Raw genomic sequence first — 24,511 nt, forward strand, 5'->3', positions numbered from 1 at the left:
ACTGATAAACCTTTGGAGGTCTCTTATATATATATATATATATATATATAGATTGGCTACCGAAATCGAAATGGCCTTCATAAGTCAAGAAGATGTTTCGATGGTATTCGGGATACCATCGAAAGGATACCAATCTGTATCAAGCATCCAATCCATTTCAAGAAGTCCAAAAATCAACATATAGACCGAAGACTTTCTGTATATGGAAAAGTCATCAATGGGCTGATGATAAACCTTTGGAGGTTTCTTATAGTTCATAAAGAGAATGTCTATTGCCAGAAGACCTTCCACAGATCCATGTAGACAAAACATCATCATCAAAGTGTCCTTTTAAATGCCTTCCAGAAGGAAATCTATACATCTAGATAGTAGGAACAATTTCAGTTCTTCTAAAGATCGAAAGATTTTTCATATAGATACAAAAAGCAATACTTCAAAAAAAGAAATATATTGTCCAAAATATTTTTTCTATTTGAAAAAATATTTTTCTTTTAAAAAATATTTAATAGTCAGTTCAAATTAATTTTAATTTTACATACGAAAAAGCCGCCTATTGTTCAAAATTCAATTGAAAATTTTACAAAGGATATTCACGATATCAGAAGCCGGGTTTTCAAAATTAAAAGAAGAAAAAACAAATTTAAACAACTTTTATAAAATTATATCTGAAGAGTATTTGTAATCTGTAAAAATGTAGAAACTGTTCAAAATTCAATTGAAGATTTTGCAAGGGATATTCCGAAATTAAAAAAAAAGAAGAAAACAATTTTAAAAAAGAGTTTCAACAAAAAGTTTTATAAATTTATATCTGAAGCGTATTTTTTAATCTTTTGAGAATAGGTTGTTTGTTGTTGTTCTTGTTTGGAAAAAATGAGAGGTTTCTTTAAATTTTTGGGTCCGTAAAATGGTTTTTTGTTTAGAATTGTCACGCTGGAAAAACGGTATTGGCAAAAACTTGCTCAAAGGAGGTTGTTTTTCAATTTTTTGGTAATTTGTTATATCTTTGCGTGTTTATGTATATTATGTGATGAATGCTATTTTTTTCTGTTTATAAATTGTTTTATAGTTGTTGTTTTTTTCTTTTGTTTTAAATATAATATTGTAGTTATGTATAGATATAATAGTATAGCTAAATAGATGTAAATGTAATTTGACAATTATGTTTTTGTTTTTTTATTTATTATTTTTTAATTTAATTATTTATATTTTCTTTGCAAATTGTTGTTTTGTTTTTCTTTTTTTGCTTGTGTAACTCTCCTTGGTTGTGGTGATTGGTTGGTTGGTTGTTTGGGGGGTTTTGTTTTATGTATAGTTTGTATATATTTTATTTATATATATTTATATATATATAGAAATATGAAATAATTTCAGTTGGTTTCATTCATTCTCATGGTTTACGTTTTGTTGTTGCTGTTGTTTTTGGAAAAAACTACAATTGTTTATATTATATTTTTTTATTATTTCGTTTTTATTTTCTTTTGTTTTTATTTTATTTAAAGGTGTGATATTGTGACAACATATTTAGCGTTATGGTAAATGGTATCTCTCCGAGTAATTTATATGAATATGTTTTTTATTTTCATTTTTTTTTTTCTTCTTCTTCTGAAAGGTTTTGGTATAATTGGGATTTTAACCTTTTATCTTCTTCGTCTTCTTCTCTCTACTAAGTTCTTGTTTAATTTAGTTTTTTTTTTATTTTTTTATGAGGTGTGTTGTTTTTTATAATATTTTTTAATCATTCTTTACTATGTTGCTCCTCCCCTTCTCTGTGACGGATGATTTACGTACCATTGGCTTTTGGTAACGGTCGTACTAAATATAATTTTTCGCCCTGTTTATTTGTATAGATGGGCGCTCTTTGGTAATGATCTACTAGCTGATCTAGAGTATGAAACTTACGTTGGCCTATGCAGTACATATTGTTCTCCACATGGACACGGAAATGTTTGTTGCGTCCGGGAGCCTTTAGAGAAACCGAATAGTCACCCATCTGAAACCAACAAAAAAAAATATTAATTTTATATTTTACAAGTATGAAAAAATTTGCACTTACATTGGTCTCACTATCACGTATTAGAAAATCGCCATCATGTCCGTGCTGATTCAGTACCGTATCACATTGACTGCGTGTTATGGCTCCATAATACCATGATTTGCCAGCTAAATTTGGCCGTTCCATGGGTGGCGGTGAATTTTGTGGCATACCATCGGCCCGACGATCAATTGAATCACCATTGGCATTGGCTGGATTATTACCATTGCCCGCAGCACCACCATTATTACGATACGGGGTACTTAGATATTCATTTAATTCTTGTAAATAATTGCGTGGAACTAAACCGACTTGACCTTGATTATTGCGTGCCTTATACCAATCGGGATCGGAGGCTGGACGATCCACAATCTCTAAACGATCGCCTTTTTCGAAGGAGAGCTCTTGATCGTTATTGGAATTGAAACTATATAAAGCGACCTATATATGAGGGGGGAGAAAAAGAAAAAAATCGGGAATTAGTAAAAGAATAAAAAATATGATATCGGATGAAAAATGTTCGGACATTTTGCGAGTCTCTTGAAGTGAAGTGATTCTTCTAATCTTTCATATAACAAAAGACCTAACCTTTAAAGGTATTTTAAAATTAAGAAACCTTTTTAAATTATATTACTATAAGACCCTAAACTGTTGATGTATGGAAATAGTTTAAGAAATTCGTACTTATGTATATGGAAAGTACTAAATTTGGTACTATTTGCTATGCCTAATTAATGAGGGCTATGCCTATTTAATGACCGACATATGTTTTGTGTCTCAGAAGGTATAATTATATGGGGGAGAAGCCTAAATGCTGGCCAATATATTTAATTATCGTCAGGTTCTAGTTTTTTTTATCACGATTTTCTTTAGAAAGCGGAATGATTACAACCGATGGCTAAATCGTCTTAGAATTCCATCAATTGTAGGTTAAAACTGAATATGTCGAGTAAGAATATCCCCTATACACCTATATAGGGACAACCCTCACACACTATATATAATTTTTAGTAGAGACATTTGGTACCGAATAAGAACCCATTGTACCAAATTACAGCGAATTCGGTTGAATAAAGCGCTCAAGAACCGCAAAATATCAAAAATTGGTCGGTACCCTTAATGGGGCTATGCCTAAACGTGGACCGATATAGCCCATCTTCGAACATGACCTACCTGCAGACAAAAGACGTCTCTATGCAAAATTTTGGCGAGCTATCTCAATTCCTTCAGGAATTTACAGACGGACGGACGGACAGACGGACATGATCGTCTAGATCGTCTTCGAATTTTACCCCAATCAAGAATATATATACTTTATAGGGTCGGAAATGAATATATCGATGAATTACAAACGGATTGACAAAATTAATATACCCTCCATACTATGGTGGAGGGTATAAAAATACCATGGTTTATTCCCTAGACCTTCGAAAGCCATAGGCTGAGGGTATATATTTGTCCACAACGTTTTAGAAGATAGAACAAATCTTTATGTCCTCAGGAGGAGGGGGAGAACCTATCAGGTATCTTCATACATAAGTTCATCCACCATTATTTTAGAGAATGGAGATTTGTGGTATAAGTTCCAGAGATACAATGCCATTGTGGCTGTGCTGTGTCCTCACTAATCCCATATTTAAGGTATATACCCACCAAAATGGAAATGGACTTCATAAATCAAGATGATTTTCCGATGGAATTCGGGATTGTATCTATTTCAAGGATCCAATCCATCAATCAACATATAAACTGAAGACTTTCTATATGCGGAAGTACTTCTAATATAATGAAATATACATGTTCAAACGTCGTCAACGAACTGATAACCCTTTGGAGGTCTCTTATAGTTCTTAAAGAAAATATCGATTACCATAAGCCCTTCCAATGATCCATGTAGACAAAACATCAATAACGTGTCCTTATACATGCTTTCCAGAAGGATAGTATGATAGTAGATAGTATGAACGCTTAGAGTTCATCTATAGATCCACAATTTGTTTCTACAAATCCAAGAGTTCCAAAAACTAAAAATATCAACTCTTCTTCCGAGTTTTTTTTTAATTTATATCAAAATAATTTCTCTCATTTGCATACTCACCACTATATCTAATACATTCTCAGCCATTGCATATGTATGTATTTCACCATCATTATCACAATCTTCGGTTGTGTAATTGCTTGGAAACCAGCCAACGGCATTACCACTTTGTCCCCGCCACCAGCCATCATTCGATTTTTCCAATATCAATATTCGTGTACCCTTGGTCAGTGATAGTTCATCGGGCTGTTGGGCTTGATAATTATATTTAACAATAGCTGAGCCGATAGCCTCTGATGGATCGGGTGGCAGTCTTCGTGACATTGTTGGACTTTCGATTTGTCTTGATGGCGAACAATTGGGTAGGGTTTTGGAGCCGGAACCCTTTTTCACTTTTTTCTTAATACTGCAAAAAGAGAGGGGGAAAATAGTTAGTAAAAAGGTTTACATTTAACAGTTTTTTATAATAATATTATAATAATGTTTAATGTTTAACCCACTTTTTATAGGAAACTAATATGTTTTGTTGTACAAGGCAGAAATGTCTTCCCTTAGACGATTTTCATAGTCGCAATAGTACCTTAAAATATTCGGTATTTTGGGATTTTTTGAGCGCGTTTTTCTACTGAATTCACTTAACATCGGCACATTTTGCTCTTATTGGATACCAAATTTTCACACTAAAAATTATCTGTATCGGTAAATTTTTTGGGAAGCCCCCCATATAAAGGTACTCCCAAAATGTCGGTATTGTCCTATATAATTTCTTTTTATAACCTCAACCTCATGGCTAATGAGGGTATATACATTTTGAAACGGCAAAAATGTGCCCCATTGAAATATTGGTTTTAGATTCAATGTAATATTTCTTCTATGCATAAATAGAGTTCGAAGATATGGGAATGTCCACTACTTCTGGTACTTCCCCCAAAATGGTCAAAATTTTGCTGAAAATTAATTTTGTAATATCATGTTAATGGACTATCCGATTTGAACCAAATATTTTTACTAAGCCTGTATAATTTTGGAAGATGGGACATACTCCTTCCAGTACCTTTCCGACAAAGGGTAAAAATTTTCAATTTTTATAAATCCGATTTGAATCAAAATTTGCAAATTTTAATATTTGTACCCAACATAGATCATGTCCGAAGATGGGGCCCATCGGTTCAATCCTTTTGGTACTTGCCCACAAAGTGAAATTGAACGAACTTAAATATGTGATTTAAACCGACTACTTAAAATCGGACGAAAATATATAGGAGTCTATACAAACTTGACTACTTAAAATCGGACGAAAATATATAGGAGCTTATACAAACTTCAGTACATTGTACATAAACTTGGGTCTTTAGTGTACAATTTACATTAAATAGGACGAAAATATATATGAAAACTATACCTAAATCTGGACCGATTTTCAGGAAACTTAACACACATCATTCTAGACCTAATTCATTACACTATGTCAAATTTCGTGCAAATCAAAGGATATTAAAAGACTTTGTTATATATATATATATATATATATATAGGAGCAACTCTAAATCTGGGCCGATTTTCTCGAAACTTTACACACATCATTCCAGTACGCTGTGCCAAATTTCGTGCCAATCGGAATATTTATAGGGGCTTTGGTACACCATTTACATTAAATTGGTCGAAAAAATATATGTGAGCTATATCTAAATCTGAACTGATTTTCACCAATTTCAATAGGGTTTGTCCTTGGACCAGATAAATGAAGTATACCAAATTTCATCCAAATCGGATGATAAATGCGACCTGTACATTGTACCACAGTGTTGTGAAGGGTATAAAAAAACAGTGTGTAATATTTCGGTAGACCTCCGTAAATCATAGGCTCAGGGTATTTATCGGTCGGCAACACCGACTGGAATTTTTTTTTACTTGTTCTAATTTAAGAACTGCTCATAACCCTCTAGACTTTCTGTTTTTGGCGGCTCTTGGTCCAGTGCTTCACACAAGAATATGTGAACTAATGTTTTTCAGCCCCTTCGGGCTTGTCGATTTTTTTTTATTTATAGTTGTTAAAAAATCATCGTATCTGGATAGTAAATCTTTGGATTTAAATTTCTTATAAATAGATCCAAATAAGAATGGATATAAAATTGACTTAGCTTTTTTTGAAGCAATTCATGTTTAGAAATGCACAGTTTTCCAAAGGAAACCAAAGACGTCTAGGAAAATTTGGGACACATATTTCGAAATGTACGAACTTCCAAGGCAGCAATTTGAATCTTCATGTTGTGTAATATACCCCCTTGTACTGATGTTCTGGCAAGAACAACAACAATTTCCAATATAATATTTTCAAAATATAAATTGAAAACAATGGCAATTAAAATATTGTTAATTTATTCTTCAAGCTATAAAAACGTAGAATTAGTAATAATTCAAGGTCTTTGGTTTCGATTTACAAATTATTGTCTGCTTAATTGATTTTTATATGACGTTTCTTATCAGCTGATCATATTTCAGTTCAGAATTTTCAGCAATTCATTGACTTAATGCTGAGGGGTGGGATTAGAGTACACAAAATTTCGTCATTATGTTCTCAGTATATTGAATCTTTAAAAGTAATTATACAGATTCAAGGTCGTTGGTTTCGATTTAGAAATTATTGTCTGTTTGATTGAATTCTATATGAAATTTGTTATCAGCTGATCCTATGTCATTTCGAATATTTTAGAATTTCTGTCAGTGACTCAATGTTGAGGCGGGGTTGCTTAGAGTACAAAACATTTCGTCATTATGTTCTCAGTATATTGAGGCTTTGGGGTAAATTTGATAGTGTTTTTGTTTATTATTAATTAAAATATATTTTGTTTTTATTATTACAACAAATATTACATAACAATATACAATCCAATACAATAACTGGGACAGATGTCAACATATCACACAGAAAAAAAATAATTTGAAAAAAGGGAGGAATTTAAGTGATGTCTTGCTCTCTCTCTCTTTGGGTTATTGGGGTTTCATCACCATTATTGTGCCACGCGAGTTCATAAAAAAATTAACTGAACTGAACGACCGACCGAGACGAACGAACCACCGAATAAATGCAAGCAAAATAAAAGCCTCATAAAAAACAACACAAGCTTCAGGAATGGTTTATTGCTATTATTATTGTTCGTCTAACGAACGAGGAAGATGAGGAGGAAATTTAACGCTTCATAAGTATACGTTTATGGTTTTGTTGCGCCGAAGTAAGATAAATCGACAGAGACACACGCACGCACCGGCAACAATAGGGGTACTACAACTAAAGTCTAAATGATGAACTTCTTCAAATGAAGTGTTGCACACACACAGTGGGGGAGCTGCTGTTGCTATTTGTCGTTTGTGTACTTTTTTTGTTGTTGTTATTGTCTGGAAATGGAAATGTTGAGGGGAGATGGGAGGACAAGCAGCGAAACACATCAGAACAATAACAATATGTTTTTTTGAAGAATTCATTGGCAGCTGCGATAACAGCCAGAGAACCCCGGGGGGAAATACATAATGAACAAACAACATTTGTCTCGATAGATTAACAAAAACAAAAAAAAAATCATACGTGAATTTTGAGAAAAAAAATGTGTGATGGCTTCTTGTGGGGAAAAGTATATATACATACATGAAACAAATTGCAAATTAAATTGTGTTATAAAATAATAATAAATAAAATAAACAATTATAATACATACATAATTACATGGCAAATATATACACACACATATATGATAATAATCAATAAAAAATATTTAATTATAGAAAATTTGCTACTTAATAAATTAAACCAAAAAATCGAAGCAAATAAGCCAAAAGCTATAAAGTAAGGAAGAAAAAAAAAATAATAAATACACTTGTTTTGTGGAATGAAACTATGACATGGGTAAAAGAAAACAAATATTGGATTAGTGATTATAGATTGGTAAGATATATTTATTTATTGATGGTTTACTACTCACCTATCGAACAGTGATGGTTTTTCCTTTTTCACATAATTACTGGGCACATATCCGGATAAATTACGACTGTTTTGTACACGCCACCAATGTTTGGTATCATCTAACAGCAGATAACGTTCATTTTTTCGCAAATCCAATTCTTGTGCTCCCTGTGCTGCATAATCGTATTTGGCTACTACGTAGCAGACGTCTTCTTGTGATTTTCCTGGGAGGGGTGGTAAAGAAAAAACGAAATGGATATTAATAAAAATTTACTAGTCATTTTAAAACAAAAACAATCAAATTGCAATAACTTAATAATAACAAAAACAAGCGAAAAGGCGTTAAGTTCGGTCGGGCCGAACTTTGCATACCCTCCACCATAGCTTTACTGACAGATACTTGAAAAGAAAATATAGGGAGCATACCAAAAATTGAACCTATACCGATAAAACGACTACAAAATACCAAATGGTAGCGAATTCAGTTGAAAAATACGATCAAGAACCCCAAAAAAGCGAAAATTAAGTGTGTCTTGTATGGGGACTACCCGAAAAAATTACCATATTTTTTGAAATTTTTATTGAAAAAATTTGGTACCCAATAAGAACTCATTGTACCAAATTTTAGCCAATTCGGTTTAAAAGCGCGCTTTAAAATACCGTAAATTTGGGTATATAGAATATATACTTTAAAGGGTCGGAAATGAATATTTCGAAGAGTTACAAACGGAAGGACAGAATTAATATATCCTCCGTATTATGGTGGAGGGTATAATCCTTTATTATACGACTAAGAACTTTTAATAATTCGGCTTTATACTATAAAAATCGATTTATATTCAAATGAATTCAATAAGAAGTTACAATGGATCATAAAGAAACAGAATGAATAAAAATAAATAGAAAATGGAATGGAGGTGTGTAGAACCTCCCTATTACGATTTTTTTTATAAAAAAATCAATATAAACCAGATGTAGAACCTCCCTATTACGATTTTTTATAAAAAAAATCAATATAAACCAGTAAGGAAAGTAGTATAGTCGGAAGGAGCCGACTAAATGATATCCATTACCACTTTGGGTATATTCAACATATGCATCTTAGCAGACGTCGCAGTATAAATAAAAGTAAATAGGAAATGAAATGGAGGAGTGTAGAACCTCCCTCAATCAATTCATAAACATGTCATTTTAAAAACTATTCTAAATTTTTTATTTGGACAGGTTTGGTGTCGTGATGGAAATCGATGTAAAGCAAATCTCAATCGTACGCCCGTTGATTATTTGGAGACCAATTAACACGAAGTCGGTCGAAAATATATATGGACTATGTCCGCATTTCTACAATGACGCAACTACACCATTCTATGCTCAATTTTGTACGTTGTGCTAAATTTCGTTTCAATCTGACAAACATGAAGAGTTTGGAGCACCATTTACTTAAAATATATATGGAAGTTATATCCTAATCTGAACGGATTTCAACTTTCCACAGTTTAGGTTGTACTGAAGTTAGTACAACCTAAACTGTGGAATGAAATAAAATCGGACGAAACTATATATGCGATCTGTATGGGTTGCGACCTGTAATTTGTCCCCTTAAACAGAACTGAAAAAAATGATCATAATTTTGAAGCCTATTTTTGGGCGCAATACAAAATATGTATTATGTTTTTTTTTAATATTTTTTTTTAATTAAATACTGAGAACGGTGAATATGTCTTGAATTTTATCACAAACTGAATTCCTAATACTCTACACAACAATGTTGTGGGTCTGTCCGTCGTATGTAGATTCTATTCTGGCTAAAGACAATACCTACTATTTTTCTTCATGGTCGGTCTGGTCGCTCTAATTATGATATAATTATGACTCGAACATCACATCACTGACTGCCTTTGATTATTTTCGTCATTATTTATCGGGTCAAAAGGGCCAAGAATTTTGTACTTAAAAGAGACCATAAATATGTTCTGAACATCACGATATTTTACACGGGGAAGAGAGACCAGACTGCAAGTCAAATCGACAAAGATTTTCGTGTAAAAAAGAATATTTTAAATATGAATCTAAAGGTTAAAACAAGGAAATTTTGTAAAAAAGAATGATGCATACTTTTAGGTGCAGTTAACAATAATTTTTTATATATTATGGCTACAATCTGAATTCTAAAATTGTGATTTTTTTCTAGGATACACTCGATTTGAATCAGAAAACTATAATAATGATATGTCAAAAAGAATATTTAGTGGACAAAATACAATAGAAACACATAAAAATAATATTTCTTGAAGCATACTTTTGGGTGGAATCCAAATAAGCATGGCGCAATTTTTGTAAACACTTGAAATATTGACCAAATATTTAAATATAGTCTGAAGGAGAAAATGATATAATATAAGGATTTTTCGAAACGTATATTTTCTATTCGCTTCTTATGGAAAGTGCAAGTGTTCAAAATGTTGACCTTTTATGGGTGAGACACCAGAAGAAGTGGACCGATAATCCGTGTGTTTTAAATTAAACTAAACTTGGAAGAAATATTGCGTTATGCAAAGCTAAATGAAATTAGTTACTCTTTTCGAGAGTTATCGTGCGGACAAACCGACATTTGTAAATCGACTCCAAATTGTCGGAAACTGGGAGCAGTGTTGCCGTTCGAAGATTTTTTTTCCGCCCAAAATTTCCCCTAAAAAGTGCCAAAATGAACAATTTATGCCCAAAAAATCAAGATTTGAAAAAGTATACCCTGACGTTATATATAAACAAGTAAAAAAGTGTCAGTCGGCGTTGCCGACAGATATATACCCTCACCCTATGGTGATTTATTACTCATTTTAAAAAAGGTATATGTTTAATTAAAGATGTTTCGGATTTTTTCTTTTGTAGGATGTACCAGAAGAGAGGGCAGACTTGTCCCACCTTATAACTTGATCTAGGCTTGGTAAATATAATAGGTTGTGCAAAGTTTGGTTCAAATCGGGCATTCCAATCGCCTGATATTGGATTTATAAATATTGACAATTTTTACCTTTTTGGGGGGAGGTAACAGAAGGAGTGGGCCAATGGGTCCCATCTTCAAACTTGATCTAGGCTTGGTAGAGGTAATAGGTTGTGCACAGTTTGGTTCAAATCTGACAGTTCATTAGCCCGATATTGGATTTATAAATATTTCTGGCTGGTGCGCACGATAACTCTCGAAGAGAATAATCCTAATATTTCTTCTAAACTTAGTTTAAGTTCAAAGATGGGGAATATCAAACCACTCCTTCTGATACCTCCGACACAAAAATGTTGATGATGTTGACGATGGCATGCATCGGTTCAATTCTTCTGATACATCCTCACAAAGTGTCCAAATTGTCATTATATATAAACCCAATATTAGCCGATTTAAACATGGCAAATTTAGGACAATTATCGGCTACCATCATCTGTAGTACCTCTCCCACAAACAGTCACAACTTAAAAAAAAAAAATATCCACCTAGGGTATAAGGGTATATATCTGTCGGAAACACCAATCTCTAGATGGGCCAGAAAAAAGCCAAAAATAAATTAGTTGGTCCATTTTATCCCCCAAATATTTACCGATCATTGACCTAACCGATAGGTGCCGTCTTTGTGCAGAACATACATGCAAATGACGTAGGATCCATAATTACAAATTATAATGAGCAGACGGTCATGATATATCGGTATACTTTAAGGAGCAATATTACGTCTTTATTAATTCTTGGGCCTATAATATAACTCACAACATCGAGAAAACAAATATAAAAATATCAATTTGATGAAAATAAAAAATGCCCAAAATCCGCCCAAGTCATAAATTTTACATTTTTTTATGCCCACTTTTGGGCATAAATGCCCACTTTCGGCAACACTGACTGGGAGTCCAAATCCCAATATTTCGACGAAGCACATTTTTGCCATAGCAAAGTTTAAATAAAACCTCATTCGCCATGAGGTTGTGGGTATAATGAATCGCGATGTTATACAAATCCTCGGATTTAAAAACTAAAATAATCGAAGAAAATGTATAAGTTAAAAAAACATGTCATTATAACTATGCTTACCGTGCTTCATGTTGCCCGCCATTGATTGTTGACCACCACAACTGGAATTGCCACTACTGCTGCCGGCACTATAATCGCCACTATTCGACGGCACTTGACTGAAGGTTACACTTTTGTGTTGGGCACTACACGATGAGGCGGTCGAGAGATTCCGTTGATGATGCTGTGAGGGCGGTGGTAGTGGTGGCTGTTGTTGTGATGATTGGGATGGATGAGGATAACGGGTCTGATGGGCCGGTGAAGCTGGCGTTGTTGGATATGATGACTGTTGTTGTTGGTTGGGATAATAAGATGATCCCGCTGTTTGTTGTTGCTGTTGTGTTGTTTGAAAGTTTTGATGTGGCAGTGGTTGTGGCTGTTGGTGATGTTTTGGTAGTTGTTGTTGCTGTTGATGTGTTGTGTTGTTTTGTGTTAATAAGGGTTCGGGGACAGTACGTGTAAAACGTTGAGGGTATTCCAACATTCCAAGAGAACTCCCCTAAAATGGATTTAGAGGAGAGCCGAGAAATGCAAAAATTTTGTTTGGTTTGGTTTTGGGTTCGTGGTGGGTTGCGGTATTTTTTTCGAGGTATATTGGTTGATATCCAAAATCCTCCGCCGCCGCCGTTGTTTGAATTAACGTCTCTTATATGGGTTCCAAATTAATGTGACTTCTCTGTGGTTATCCAAAATGTTGAAAATGTTGGGAAGGAAGAAAAAAGAAATGGAAAAAAGAGAATTGATTTTCAAAATTCCGTATTCTTCTTCTTTGTTCCAATAATGTGATTTTGGCTTTTCGTTGCTGATTTTGGATGATTGGTTTGGAAGTACTACTTTCCAAAGTAGAATGTCGATAATGTTGCTGATGATAATGGTGATGATGATGTTGTTGTTGTTTTTGGATGATGTTGCTTGGTCGATTATCCTTCTATGACGGGGCAATCCAATTCTTTGTAATGATCGTCGTCTAAGGACTGTGAAGGCCAATGTTTAAACATTTCTAATGTGTGTGCATGAGTGTGTGCGTGTATTTGTGTGTGTGAAAGAGAGCGCAAAACCCAAATCAGCAAAAATCATAAGGAATCAACAAGCAACAATTCAGTTCAGAAGTGATGAAGCAAAACCGAAAAATAGAAGATGAAGAAATAAAGAAAAATTAATTTTAATGAAAAAAATCAAAATTAAATTAAAAAATATATATTTTGTAATAAAAAAAGCACAAATCAAATATCAAATATGGCAAAAATTGAAAATTTTGTTTATCAATAAAATATTTGGTGAATTATATTTAAATAAATTTTGAAATATGAAGATGATAATGATATTAGTTTGTTAATCTTAATACAAAAAAATTAAATATATTAGTTTTGAATATTATTTGGATTAATGGGTTAATTTATTTATTTAAGGAAACATAGTTCTGCACATAATTTCATAAGAGCTTAACATAAACAATTCGATCCTGCTAGTAGCTTATACATTTATTAACAATAATAATAAAAATACACCAACAAAAAATATACAGAATTTTTTCCTGGTACAGATTTGTTGTCCCCATTTATTTTCTGATGATGATTGCCTGCCTATTCGATTGAATATTGATTGAAATATAGAGAAGCCAGGGCAATGAGGTGCCCTACTTTTGCCAATGCTAATTTTTTAGATGACAGAAAGGTTTTTTTTATTTTGTCTAACAGACCCCCATTCGACATTTCACATTCATATGCAAGAGAACCATTCATTCGTTTTGTCATTCATTCACTCACTCCGGCACTCATTGGGTGTTTTTTTTTTTCAATTTTTTTAAGACGAATGCGAAAAAAATGCTATCAAAAAGTGGGTTGTACAAATATTACTTCTAGAACGAACGCTCGCTCTGCTCATCAACATCAGTGGAGTTCAGCAGTTCATGTGCCGCCGCCCCGCAGTATTGAGTTCATGTTTGTTTTTGAAAGGCAGCCCCCTTCCTACCCTCTCCACTATCACAGCGTGCGCAAGCAACCAACAACAAACAACTTGAAAGTCAATAATGAATTGTAAAATCTGTTTGGAATCTCTTCTTTACACTTGGACGGATTTTTAGCATACATAAATGTCAAACAAATCGTCATGTTGCAGCAAGACACACACGAAGCAAAGAAAACATACATACATTACAAATATCATACATACATCCATACACCAAAATGTTGGTATTAGCTGGATTTATTTTGGATGAAAAAATGGTCGGAAAATAATCCAAACCCATAGACAAACATAATCGGCGATTTTTGGATAATAATTTTTAAAGGAACGTGGATTTTTAAGGACTCAACATAAGGGTGAATTTTATAAAAAATATTTTTCAATAGAAGGTAGGTACGAAGTCGCTAAGATTATTTTTTGGATGTAGAATTCTTCGGAAAATGTTTTGAACCCTCTACAAGTTTTTTCCGATAGGTTTTTATGTTTACTCTTAACACCGGACCTTTAGGTTAGAACATCTCCATAAGGACAACGAAAATTCCAATTGAAGATTTAGAGGTGAACCTCTAAAGGGCAGTGGATTTTTTAAAACAATATTTTTTATGGATCAACATATCGTGGACGTTTTAAGAATGTGTGGATTAGAAGTGAACATACCATTGATTTGATCTGTCGATTTATTAAATAATATTTTTTAATTCATAATTTTTAAAAGTTTTTTTCATTTTAAAACAAATTCTTTCAAATTTGGTTTTTTCTACATATGTTTTAAGGACATGAACAAATCGTGGATTTTTTAAAGATCCAGCCAAGATTTTTGAAGGAATATTTTTTCAGAGACCATCCATAGCCTCGATTTTTTTTAAAGGATAGTTTTTGCAAGGACTAGGACAAAGGGTGGATTTTTTAAAGAATATTTTTAAAGGGTCACAACAAGACGTTGATTTTTTAAAGGTTGTTTTTACAAGTACAAACATAAGGACCATCCAAAGGCTAGGTGTATTACCTAAAAATATTTTTCAAGGTCTATCAAATGTCTGGACACAGTAGTACCAATTTCCAAAAAATTCTACATACCACAATCCTACACCTCCACAGTGATCATAAATCCAAGTATCAGGATTCCAACACTACCGGTTCACCCACAATTTAAATTGTACCAAATTTAGTACACTTAGAACAAATTTTTAAAACTTTTACATATCTCAATATTATACCCCAACAGTGGTCCTGACTCCAAATTTCATGATTCTAGCTCTATTGGTTCGCTTAAAATTCAAATTGTACCAAATTTAGTAACATTTAGTACTCATAAGTATTAATTTCTTAACCTGAATCCTGACCCCAATCCCACACCCCTACAATGATCCTGACTCGAAATTTCATTGTTCTCTATCGGTTCACCCAAATCTATTGGTTCACCCAAATTCAAACTGTACCGATTATAGTACGATTTGGTACTTTTCGTACACACAAGTAAACATTTTCCAAAACTATGTACATATCCCACTTCGACGGTATTGTTAATTTCAAATTTCAGGATTCCAGCTCGATTTGTATCTCCAAATGAAATGTGTACCAAATAGAGTACCATATAGTACATTTCGTACACATGAGTACACGCTTTCAAAACCATCTCCTTAAATAGACCCTACATCTCAACTCTTATTCGCATTCCAAATTTCAACTTTTTAGCTCTATCCATTCACATGCTACGAAATTGTACTAAAATTAGTACATATTAGTACTTTTCGCATATTTATAGTTCGAATGTCCAAAAAACTCTTTGCTATATTTATTCTACACTCCATCAGTGACTCTCATTTAAAATTTAAGAGTTCTAGCTATACCGGTTCGCCAAATACAAATGGTATTACATTTAGTACTTTTCGTCCCGTTCTAGTACGAATTTCCAAAAACCCACTAATGGTACACAATTTGGTCCAATTTAGATTCGATTTAACGGATAGACATGGAAAACCTAAATTTGGAATGAAAATTCCAGAATTTAGGTAGTATTGGAATTACGTACTTATGGATACTAGAGGCACTAAATGGTACTAAATATGGTACAATCCGTTTTGTGTGAGCGGGAATCATAAAATTTGGAATTAAAATTAAGGATTGGATTGTAGGAAGAGATGGAAAACATTTATTTGAAAATAAAATTACTGTTAGAGTACAGGATTGAGACAGAGTTGGAAATTCGAACTCATAAGTACGAAAAGTACTAAACATGGTACAATTTGGATCTATGTGAACGGATAGGGATGGGATACTGAAAATTGTCATTAAAATTACTGTTGCAGTGTGGAATTGAGGAAGTTTTATAAACTCGTGCTTACATCTACGAAAAGTATTAAATGATACTAAATTTGATACAATTTGGATGTAGGTGAACGGATAGAGCTGGGTTATTATTGGAGTGCATGACTGAGGTAGTTTTGGAAAATCGTACTTATGGGTGCGAAAGCCAAAATTTGGTACAATTAGGACTTGAGTGAACGGATAGAACTCGAATTCTGGAAGTTGCCACTTAGGTTAATGTGGGAGTCTAGGAATAGTACCAAATCTGGTACAATTTGGAGACCAGATTCTTAAATTTGAACTTACGATTGCTATTTGAAAGCAGATTTGAAATATTGAGATTTTTAATTAACAGACAGAGCAGGAATTCTTAAATTTGGACTTACGATTACTATTTGAAAGCAGGATTGAGGTACATTTGGAAATTTGTACTTATGAGTACGAAAAATACTAAATGAAACTAAATGTGGAACCTGTACGTATTTGCTATGAAATATTTTTTGTATTCCCTTCCTGGGCACTTTGCTAGTATTTAATATTTAAATTAACGTTTTCATTTCATTTAACAAGTTTTTTTTGTTATTAATTTAATTTTTATTTACTGATTTTATATTTCATTTTTATTTTTTAATTATTGGCAACCCTTGTCAAATGCTATGCAATATTGAAAAGTGCAGGAAATTAATTTGCAATTGGTGTGATAAGAACAGGAAAAGAAGCAGTAATTGAAAATAAACATTGGAAAATGGGTCAATAATTGTTGGAGAGACACAAACAAATTAGTTGAAATGGAAAATGGGGAAATTAAAATGGAGGTTAGAGAAATTAATTGAATGGAATAGACCTCAAAGGGAGTATTTTTTTGTAAATAAAAATTAAATTAAACCGTAACCTATTTAATCTATTCTAATAAAAGAGTAAAGTAATTGACTGATTGACTGACTGACTGATTTAAGGAATAATCAACGCCCAGACGGAACGGCTGAAGCTGGAATCTTGAAATTTTGCGTGAGGGTCATTCTTGGTCCAAAGGTGTTAGATAAGGCTGGGTTTTTAGAAATTCGTACTAGAACGGTACGAAAAGTGTTAAAAAGAACTCTTAAATTTGTAATAAGGGTCACTGATGAAGTGTGGAATAGATATAGAAAAGGGTTTTTTGGACATTCGAACTATAAGTATGCGAAAAGTACTAAAATGTACTAAATTTGATACAATTTCGTAGCATGTGAGTGGATAGAGCTCAAAAACTTGAAATTTGGAATGCGAATTAGGGTTTAGATGTAGAGTCTATTTAAGGAGATGGTTTTGAAAGCATGTACTCATGTGTACGAAAAGTACTATATGGTACTATATTTGGTACAAATTTAATTCGGAGGTATAAATCGAGCTGGAATCCTGAAATTTTAAATTAACATTATCGTCGGAGTGTAGGATTGGGATATGTACGCAGTTTTGAATTTTTTTTTTACTTATGTGTACGAAAAGTACTAAATCGGATTTGGTGAACCGATAGAGCGGGAACAATGACATTTTGAGTCAGGATCATTGTTGGGGTGTAGGATTGGTGTATGTAGGAAATTTTGGAAATTTCTATGATACCAAATTTAGTTTAAGGTTGTAGAGTTGAGATATACAGGTACTTTTGGAAATACGGTATTGGTTTTTAAATAATTCCCACATTCGCTATTAAAGTTGCGGGCATATGCATTTGATTCAATAAAATTGTTTAAATATATTGAGGTCTCAAGCTCGAATAACTATTTCATTTATTAAAAATATCAAAAAAGGTGGACAAAATAAAAAAAAATAAAAATATATTTCATATATTCATTTGCGAATTTTTAGAAAGGATTAAAAGAACCAAGTCGTACAATTTCCCTAAAAGTTTATATTCATAGAGTTAAGCTAATTTTTTTTTATTATTTCATTAATAGGTCTATTTTGAACTATGTAAATTCAAAATTTTTAATTAATTTAAACTATGCTTAGCTTGAAATTTATTAGGTCTATAGGAATTGAATTTTAAGAAAAATATTATTGTTTTTTTTTAATTTTAAATATGTTATGTATTTGTTTGAAATGCCAAATTTGTCAGATTTCTTTCAAAAGTAAGTCAGTTTACATTACTAAAAAAATAATAATAATTAAAACTCTTTTTTCGTATTTGTCCAATTTTTAGCTGCACAAACAGATAAATCACTGTTTGTTGCTCATTGGCATCATGATCGTCATCATAGCTATATACTCCAGATCTTTCTGACACCGCATGAAAAACTAAATTAACATTAAAAGAAATAATAAACAGTAACACAATACAGTCAGCTCTCTATAAAAGTAATATATATTCATACACCATTGCCAAACAAATACAATTCAATACAATATTATCTTGTTATTTTCAAAAATTTTTTATGAAATTGTGATTATCTAGGATTGTCTGTAATATAGTGAAAGTTTTTTTTTTCACAGCTACACTACTCTCAATACCAAAAAAACATATGGATGAGTGAATTAATGGTAAATAGTAGAATGACAGCATTTAATATTTAGCCACACATGAAAAAAATCCTCCAGCGGTGTTATTTACTTTTTCTTTTGACAAAAGTTATCATAATATAAAGTAGTAAATAAAAGATGACAACAACAACAAGAAAAAAGTGACAATAAGTTTTTTGTGTTATTTTATGTGCGAGTGTATATATAACTGTTACTTTCGTTACGGTTTAATAATTTTGAATTTCCCCACTTTTTTAGCATTTTTAGCAAGCCACAAAATAAATATTTTTCTTTTGGAAATTATTAAAAAAAACAACAGTTAAAAAAATCATAAAATCATTTTATGACTGTGTAGCTCATATAGAGGGTGGCGTAGGGGATGATGGCAACAGTTCTGATTGGCTTTAACATGGCGAAGTCCATCGTGGTCACAGACCTCCCCGCGGTGTCACCTGGGGTAGCTATTTTCATCACCCGTTGAAATAGAGGAATTAGGCTTCTCCCCATCGCATATAAAGTGCTATCCAGTGGGCTGTGTGAACGATTGAAGCCAATGGTCAATGACATTATTGGGCCATACCAATGCGGCTTCGGCCTGGCAAATCCACCATTGACCAGATTTTCACTCTGCGCCAAATCGTGGAAAAGACCCACGAAAAAACTCATCGACACATAATACCTATTCGTCGACTATAAAGTCGCATTCGACAGCCCTCCATCCGTTCAGAGGTATTTAAAGCTATGTCTGCGTTCGGCGGCTTCCTGCAAAATTAATACGGCTATGCAGGATAACTTTAACTTGCACAAGGTCATCAGTTAAAGTCGTAAATGACATCTCGAGGATTCAGACAAGGTAACAGTTTGTGGTGTAATCTTAACATCCTGCTGGAAAAGGTCTTTCGAGACGCAAAGGTGAACAGAAATGGCACTCTGTACACCAAACAACACACTCGCCTACCCCGATGACATCGATATAATGGGTCGAACATTGAGAGCGGTAACCTTTGAACAAATTGAGAAGGAGTCTTCCAAAGTGGGTCTGACAGTAAACGGCGAGAAGACCAAGCTGATGGTATCAACGCGAAACACGTTCAGTAGACTCGGACCAACTGTGGAACTTGAGAACTACAGCTTCGAGGTAGTCAAAGATTTTATATACCTTGGTACCGCCATAAACAAAACAAATGACATCAGTTTTGAAATTTGGAGAAGGATTGTGATGGCCAACAGATGTTACTATGGTCTAAGTAAGCAGAACAGAAACAAGGCTACCTCCCGCCAGACCAAACTCACACTTTACAAGACGCTGATACTACCTGTGCTGTTATATGGATCTTAAGCATGGGTACTTGCACAAGCAGATGAGACAGCTCTTGGGATGTTTGAAAGAAAAATTCTCCGAAAGATCTACGGGCCGATCTGTGTCGATGGTGAATTTCGGCGTAGTATGAACCACGAGCTTTACAATTTATACGCCGACATCGACATAGTCAGTCGTATTGAGCTGCACCGACTACAATGGCTAGGCCATGTTGTGCGAATGGATGAGAATGCCCCAGCTCAAAAGGCATATAAAAGCGAGCCTATTGATGGTTCCCATAGAAGGGGAAGGCCACGAATCAGATGGAAAAACCAAGTAGAAAACAACATCTTGGAACGTGGTTTTTCAAATTGGAGGAGATGTGCACAAGACCGACGTGCTTGGAAATCTTTTTTAAGCTCGGCTTATGGAACAACCCTTCTGTAACAAGCAAGCCAAGTAAGTAAGTTATCTACGCTTTGGTAGTCCCTTATTTCGATTTTACCTGCAGCCTTTCAACACTCAAAGGCTGTTTAAAGGCTGTTTAATATATTCATAGTTACATGAAATTAGCATTTTAAAGCCCATCATCCGCAAAATATTCATCTTCAAGATGGCCATCATCTTAAGCCTATTTTTTGCATAATTTACTGTTTGAAATAATTTTATAAAGAAGCTACTACTTGACGCTTGGCCAGGAGGGGGAAGGAAGCACACACAAACAAAAATTGCTTACAAAACATATTATACAAGTATGTTAACATCGACATTTACATACATAAAGAACCTACCAACGCACATTAAACGTCGTTACATCGTAGAGTGTGGAAATTACTGTAATACAAGCCACTACCTTCTTCTTCGTTCTACTCCAAAATTGAGGGCTGTCGAAAAAAAACCGTTTTACAAGATCCACACATAAACAAACAAAAAAAGAAAAATCTGGGTAAAATTAATTGTGTGTCATGGCTACTGGCATGAGACCCCCCTCCAGTGGTGCTCGCTCTACTGGTCGTCCTGCATGCCCAGCCAGCTAGCCTACATGATGGTTTTATTGTGGCTTGACTGGGGGTTAAAACATTTGTTGAGTCTATTACTTACTATTAAAGTTTTTTTAGATCCATAAAATGAGGAGGCTTTGAAAATGTTGAGAGGGGAGGAGAAGAAGAGGATGAGGAGAAGGAGTAGATTTTTTAAATATATTTTTTTCCAAACTACTGCCAAGGTGTAGATTTTTTTAAATAATTTTTTCCAGAGTCTACTAAGGCCTAGATTTTTTAAATAATTGTTTTCAAGGGACTACTAAGGTGTAGATTTTTTTATATAATTTTTTTCAAGGGTCTAACGAGGCGTATATTTATTATATTTTTTTCAAGGGACTACTAAGACGTAGATTTTTTAAATATTTTTTCAAACGACTATCATGGTGTAGATTTTGCAAGTGCCTATCAAGGTGTAGATTATTTAATTACACAGAATCTCTAACCTAACCTCGTACATCGAACTGCAGAGTTAAGCCCAAAAAGAAAACTGAAACTAGCTGCTGCCAAGCTAGTTTACTTTACAATCAACGAATTGTAAAGAAATAAAGCGTGAAAGAATTTCATTTTTTGTGCTTTCAACTTTTGTTTTTATCTTCCCTTTTTTTTTAGTGGCATAAAAGAATCTTGAAGAGCAAAAAAAAATCAAAAGAAAAAAACTAGATTCCCCAAACAAGCTTTATTTTTGTATAAAAAAATTATAACATAGCGGGATGTGTTGTGTAGCGTTACAAAAAAAGAAAACAAAAACAACTATAATTAGGTTATTTTGTTAGCCTAATTATAATCTGAAATGTTGATTAAAATAGTTCGTTTTTTGTTTTTCCAAATTGAATTGGAATTAAGAGTTTTTGGGGAGAAATACAAAATAGCAGCGGATTCCCAAGAAGAAGGTCATCGTGAAATGAAAGTAAGATTTCTCGAGAAGGTCGTGATGACATGAATGTGAAATTTTATTCTGGAATTATCAGTTAAAAAATATAATACTGAAAAATATATCCGCAGACATTATTTCATATAACTCGACTGGAAAGAGAAAAAATCTTTATTTATGTAGAATTCTTCTTTTAGGTTCTGTTATAGTAGCTACTCCTTTTTGATATATGTATGTAAAATTCTCCCTTGGGTTATAGTATAGTAGCTACCCCTTTCCATTCAAATTTATTTTTTTAGTATACATTTTACAGAAATCTACTTTTTTATCTTTAATTTAGCATTGGAGTTCTGTTATGGTAGCCAACCCTTTCCTTTATTTAGAATTCTCCTTTTGTGTTCGGTTAGGGTGAGATAAAAAACTTCAACAAAGTAATGCCCCATATTTTTTAAATTTTTTTTTTTTTAATTTATCAAATGAAAGCAAAACATGTCGTAAATAGCATAAAATTTTAGAATAAGTTTCGATTTGTTCGAATTGGTCAACTTTGGCACAAAGCGAAGCGCTTGCTTGAGGCGAACCGCTTGCTTTAGATGATCGACACTTTCGTATTTTTTAGTGCCAACCTTGCTTTCCAAAATACTCCAGACACAATAGTCCAACGGATTGGTATCCGGAGATTTTGGTGGCCAATATGCGCTGTTTATGAATACCAGTGCTAGGAATATTTTTAGCCAGTCTCTCCAGGTATTCTACTTTCGACTGCATGTTGGTTATCTTGTGAGAGAAAGCAGATATCATCCGTATAGTCTAAGTCTTCGAATTGTCGTGGGAGACTCCATGTTATGGCTCTTCTCTGAGAGAAGACTTCAATCATTATTTCATTCAGTACAATATTTTGTTTTATTCCTGCAAAGGTCCGCCATTTTGTTAATTTTAGAGCGAAGTCAATAATCCTAGTTCATACGAGAGCCAGGCATGTAAGGAAGACTGGTGCACCTTCGGCACTTTTTTTTAGAGCTCTATATCTCAGTACTTATTCAAAATATATAACAACTTTATGGCTGATTATTGTCCTCTGACACTTAATTATAAAAAATAGTACCAAAAAGATAAAAAAAATTGTATTAGTTAAAAAATTTTACAGTTTTGTAAAAAAGTCAAATTCGCCGAATGTGCCCCAACCCGGGGTGGCTTCGGGATTTGAAGGGGCACATTCGGCACCATAGTCATAGCCGGGTAATTGTCATCGCTATCAGTCTGGTTGAAATTCTGATCCTCTAAAGGCTCTATTTATAATAATACACATCGTAGTTATCCACTTTTTAATAATATTATCTTAAAAATTTAAAAAGTTTTATACACGAAATACTTACGAAATGGAATTGAAATATTACAGAAACATCTATAAAAATACAAAAACCCATGTACCTAAATAAGCTTATTAGCTAGAAATTTCAAACTTTGTGTCAGTTATTTAATTCGATATTCGATACCTATGTAGTGATGTACGGTGAGAGCTTCATATCGAAAACGCGATTGCCGAAGGTGCTCCGATGCCGAAGGTGCCCCAGTCTCCCCTACTCTTTCTAACACCGTTGGAATTTTCGGATTCCGATGTTCCAGTAAGGAGTTATCATGCCCGCCATCAAAAATATGGACTTCTTTTTAATTACAAAAAACAACAACAAAAAATGTTTGTAAATTATATTTCTTCCTTTTTAAATCTTCAAATATATATGTGCACAGTTACAAACCTTAACATGCATTGGATACTAGTGAAAATCTCAAGAACTGTTGAAGATATATCCGATTTAGTGTGTCAGCATCAAGTGACGGCTAAAGGGTTTCTCAAACTTTAAACGCGTTTTTCTCTAAACATTTCTTTGCGAATGGCGGGCACGATAACTCAAAAACTAATAATCCAATCGGTTCCAAATTTTGCATCGTTTCTCTGGGAGTGTATAGCTCTCGTATGAACTAGGATAAAGCCAATCGGTGAAGATCTTCCTTATTTTTTAATTTGGTTTTTGGTCAAAAATCGGTGATTTTCCAAAAATATTTTTTCAAAGGTCCACCATTTTGTTAATTTTAGAGCGAAGTCAATAATCCTAGTTCATACGAGAGCCAGACATGTACTCTTTCTAACACCGTTGGAATTTTCGGATTCCGATGTTCCAGTGAGGAGTTATCATGCCCGCCATCAAAAATAAGGACTTTTCTTTAATTACAAAAAACAACAACAAAACAATAACAAAAATTTTTTGTAAATTATTTTTCTTCTTTTTTAAATCTTCAATTATATATGTGCAAAGTTACAAACCTTAACAAGCATTGGTATTGATTTACCAGCCCATTGAAAATCTTAAAAAATTCAAATCGAGAATGGGGGGGTTCCCTTAAGCAGAATTAATGTGAGGATAAAGTAACTCAGTTGCGGTGGT

General features: G+C 33.4%; 1 protein-coding gene across 1 annotated transcript; it reads right to left on the reverse strand.

Annotated features, from left to right (window-relative positions):
- Positions 1-1,780: 1,780 nt before the first annotated feature.
- On the reverse strand, positions 1,781-12,297 carry LOC133321800 (cytoplasmic protein NCK1-like). Its single transcript, XM_061530874.1, has 5 exons — positions 12,107-12,297; positions 8,048-8,252; positions 4,131-4,476; positions 2,054-2,473; positions 1,781-1,990 (listed from the first exon to the last, which is right to left on the reverse strand). The coding sequence occupies exons 1-5, from the start codon at positions 12,126-12,128 to the stop codon at positions 1,781-1,783; spliced, it is 1,203 nt and encodes a 400-aa protein (XP_061386858.1). The 5' UTR covers positions 12,129-12,297.
- Between the last annotated feature and the right edge of the window lie 12,214 nt (positions 12,298-24,511).

The sequence above is a fragment of the Musca vetustissima genome, unplaced genomic scaffold (assembly GCF_032173495.1).
Source record: "Musca vetustissima isolate MV318-11 ecotype Yass unplaced genomic scaffold, APGP_CSIRO_Mvet_v1 utg1258, whole genome shotgun sequence".
In the NCBI taxonomy this organism is placed as follows: Eukaryota; Metazoa; Arthropoda; class Insecta; order Diptera; family Muscidae; genus Musca; species Musca vetustissima.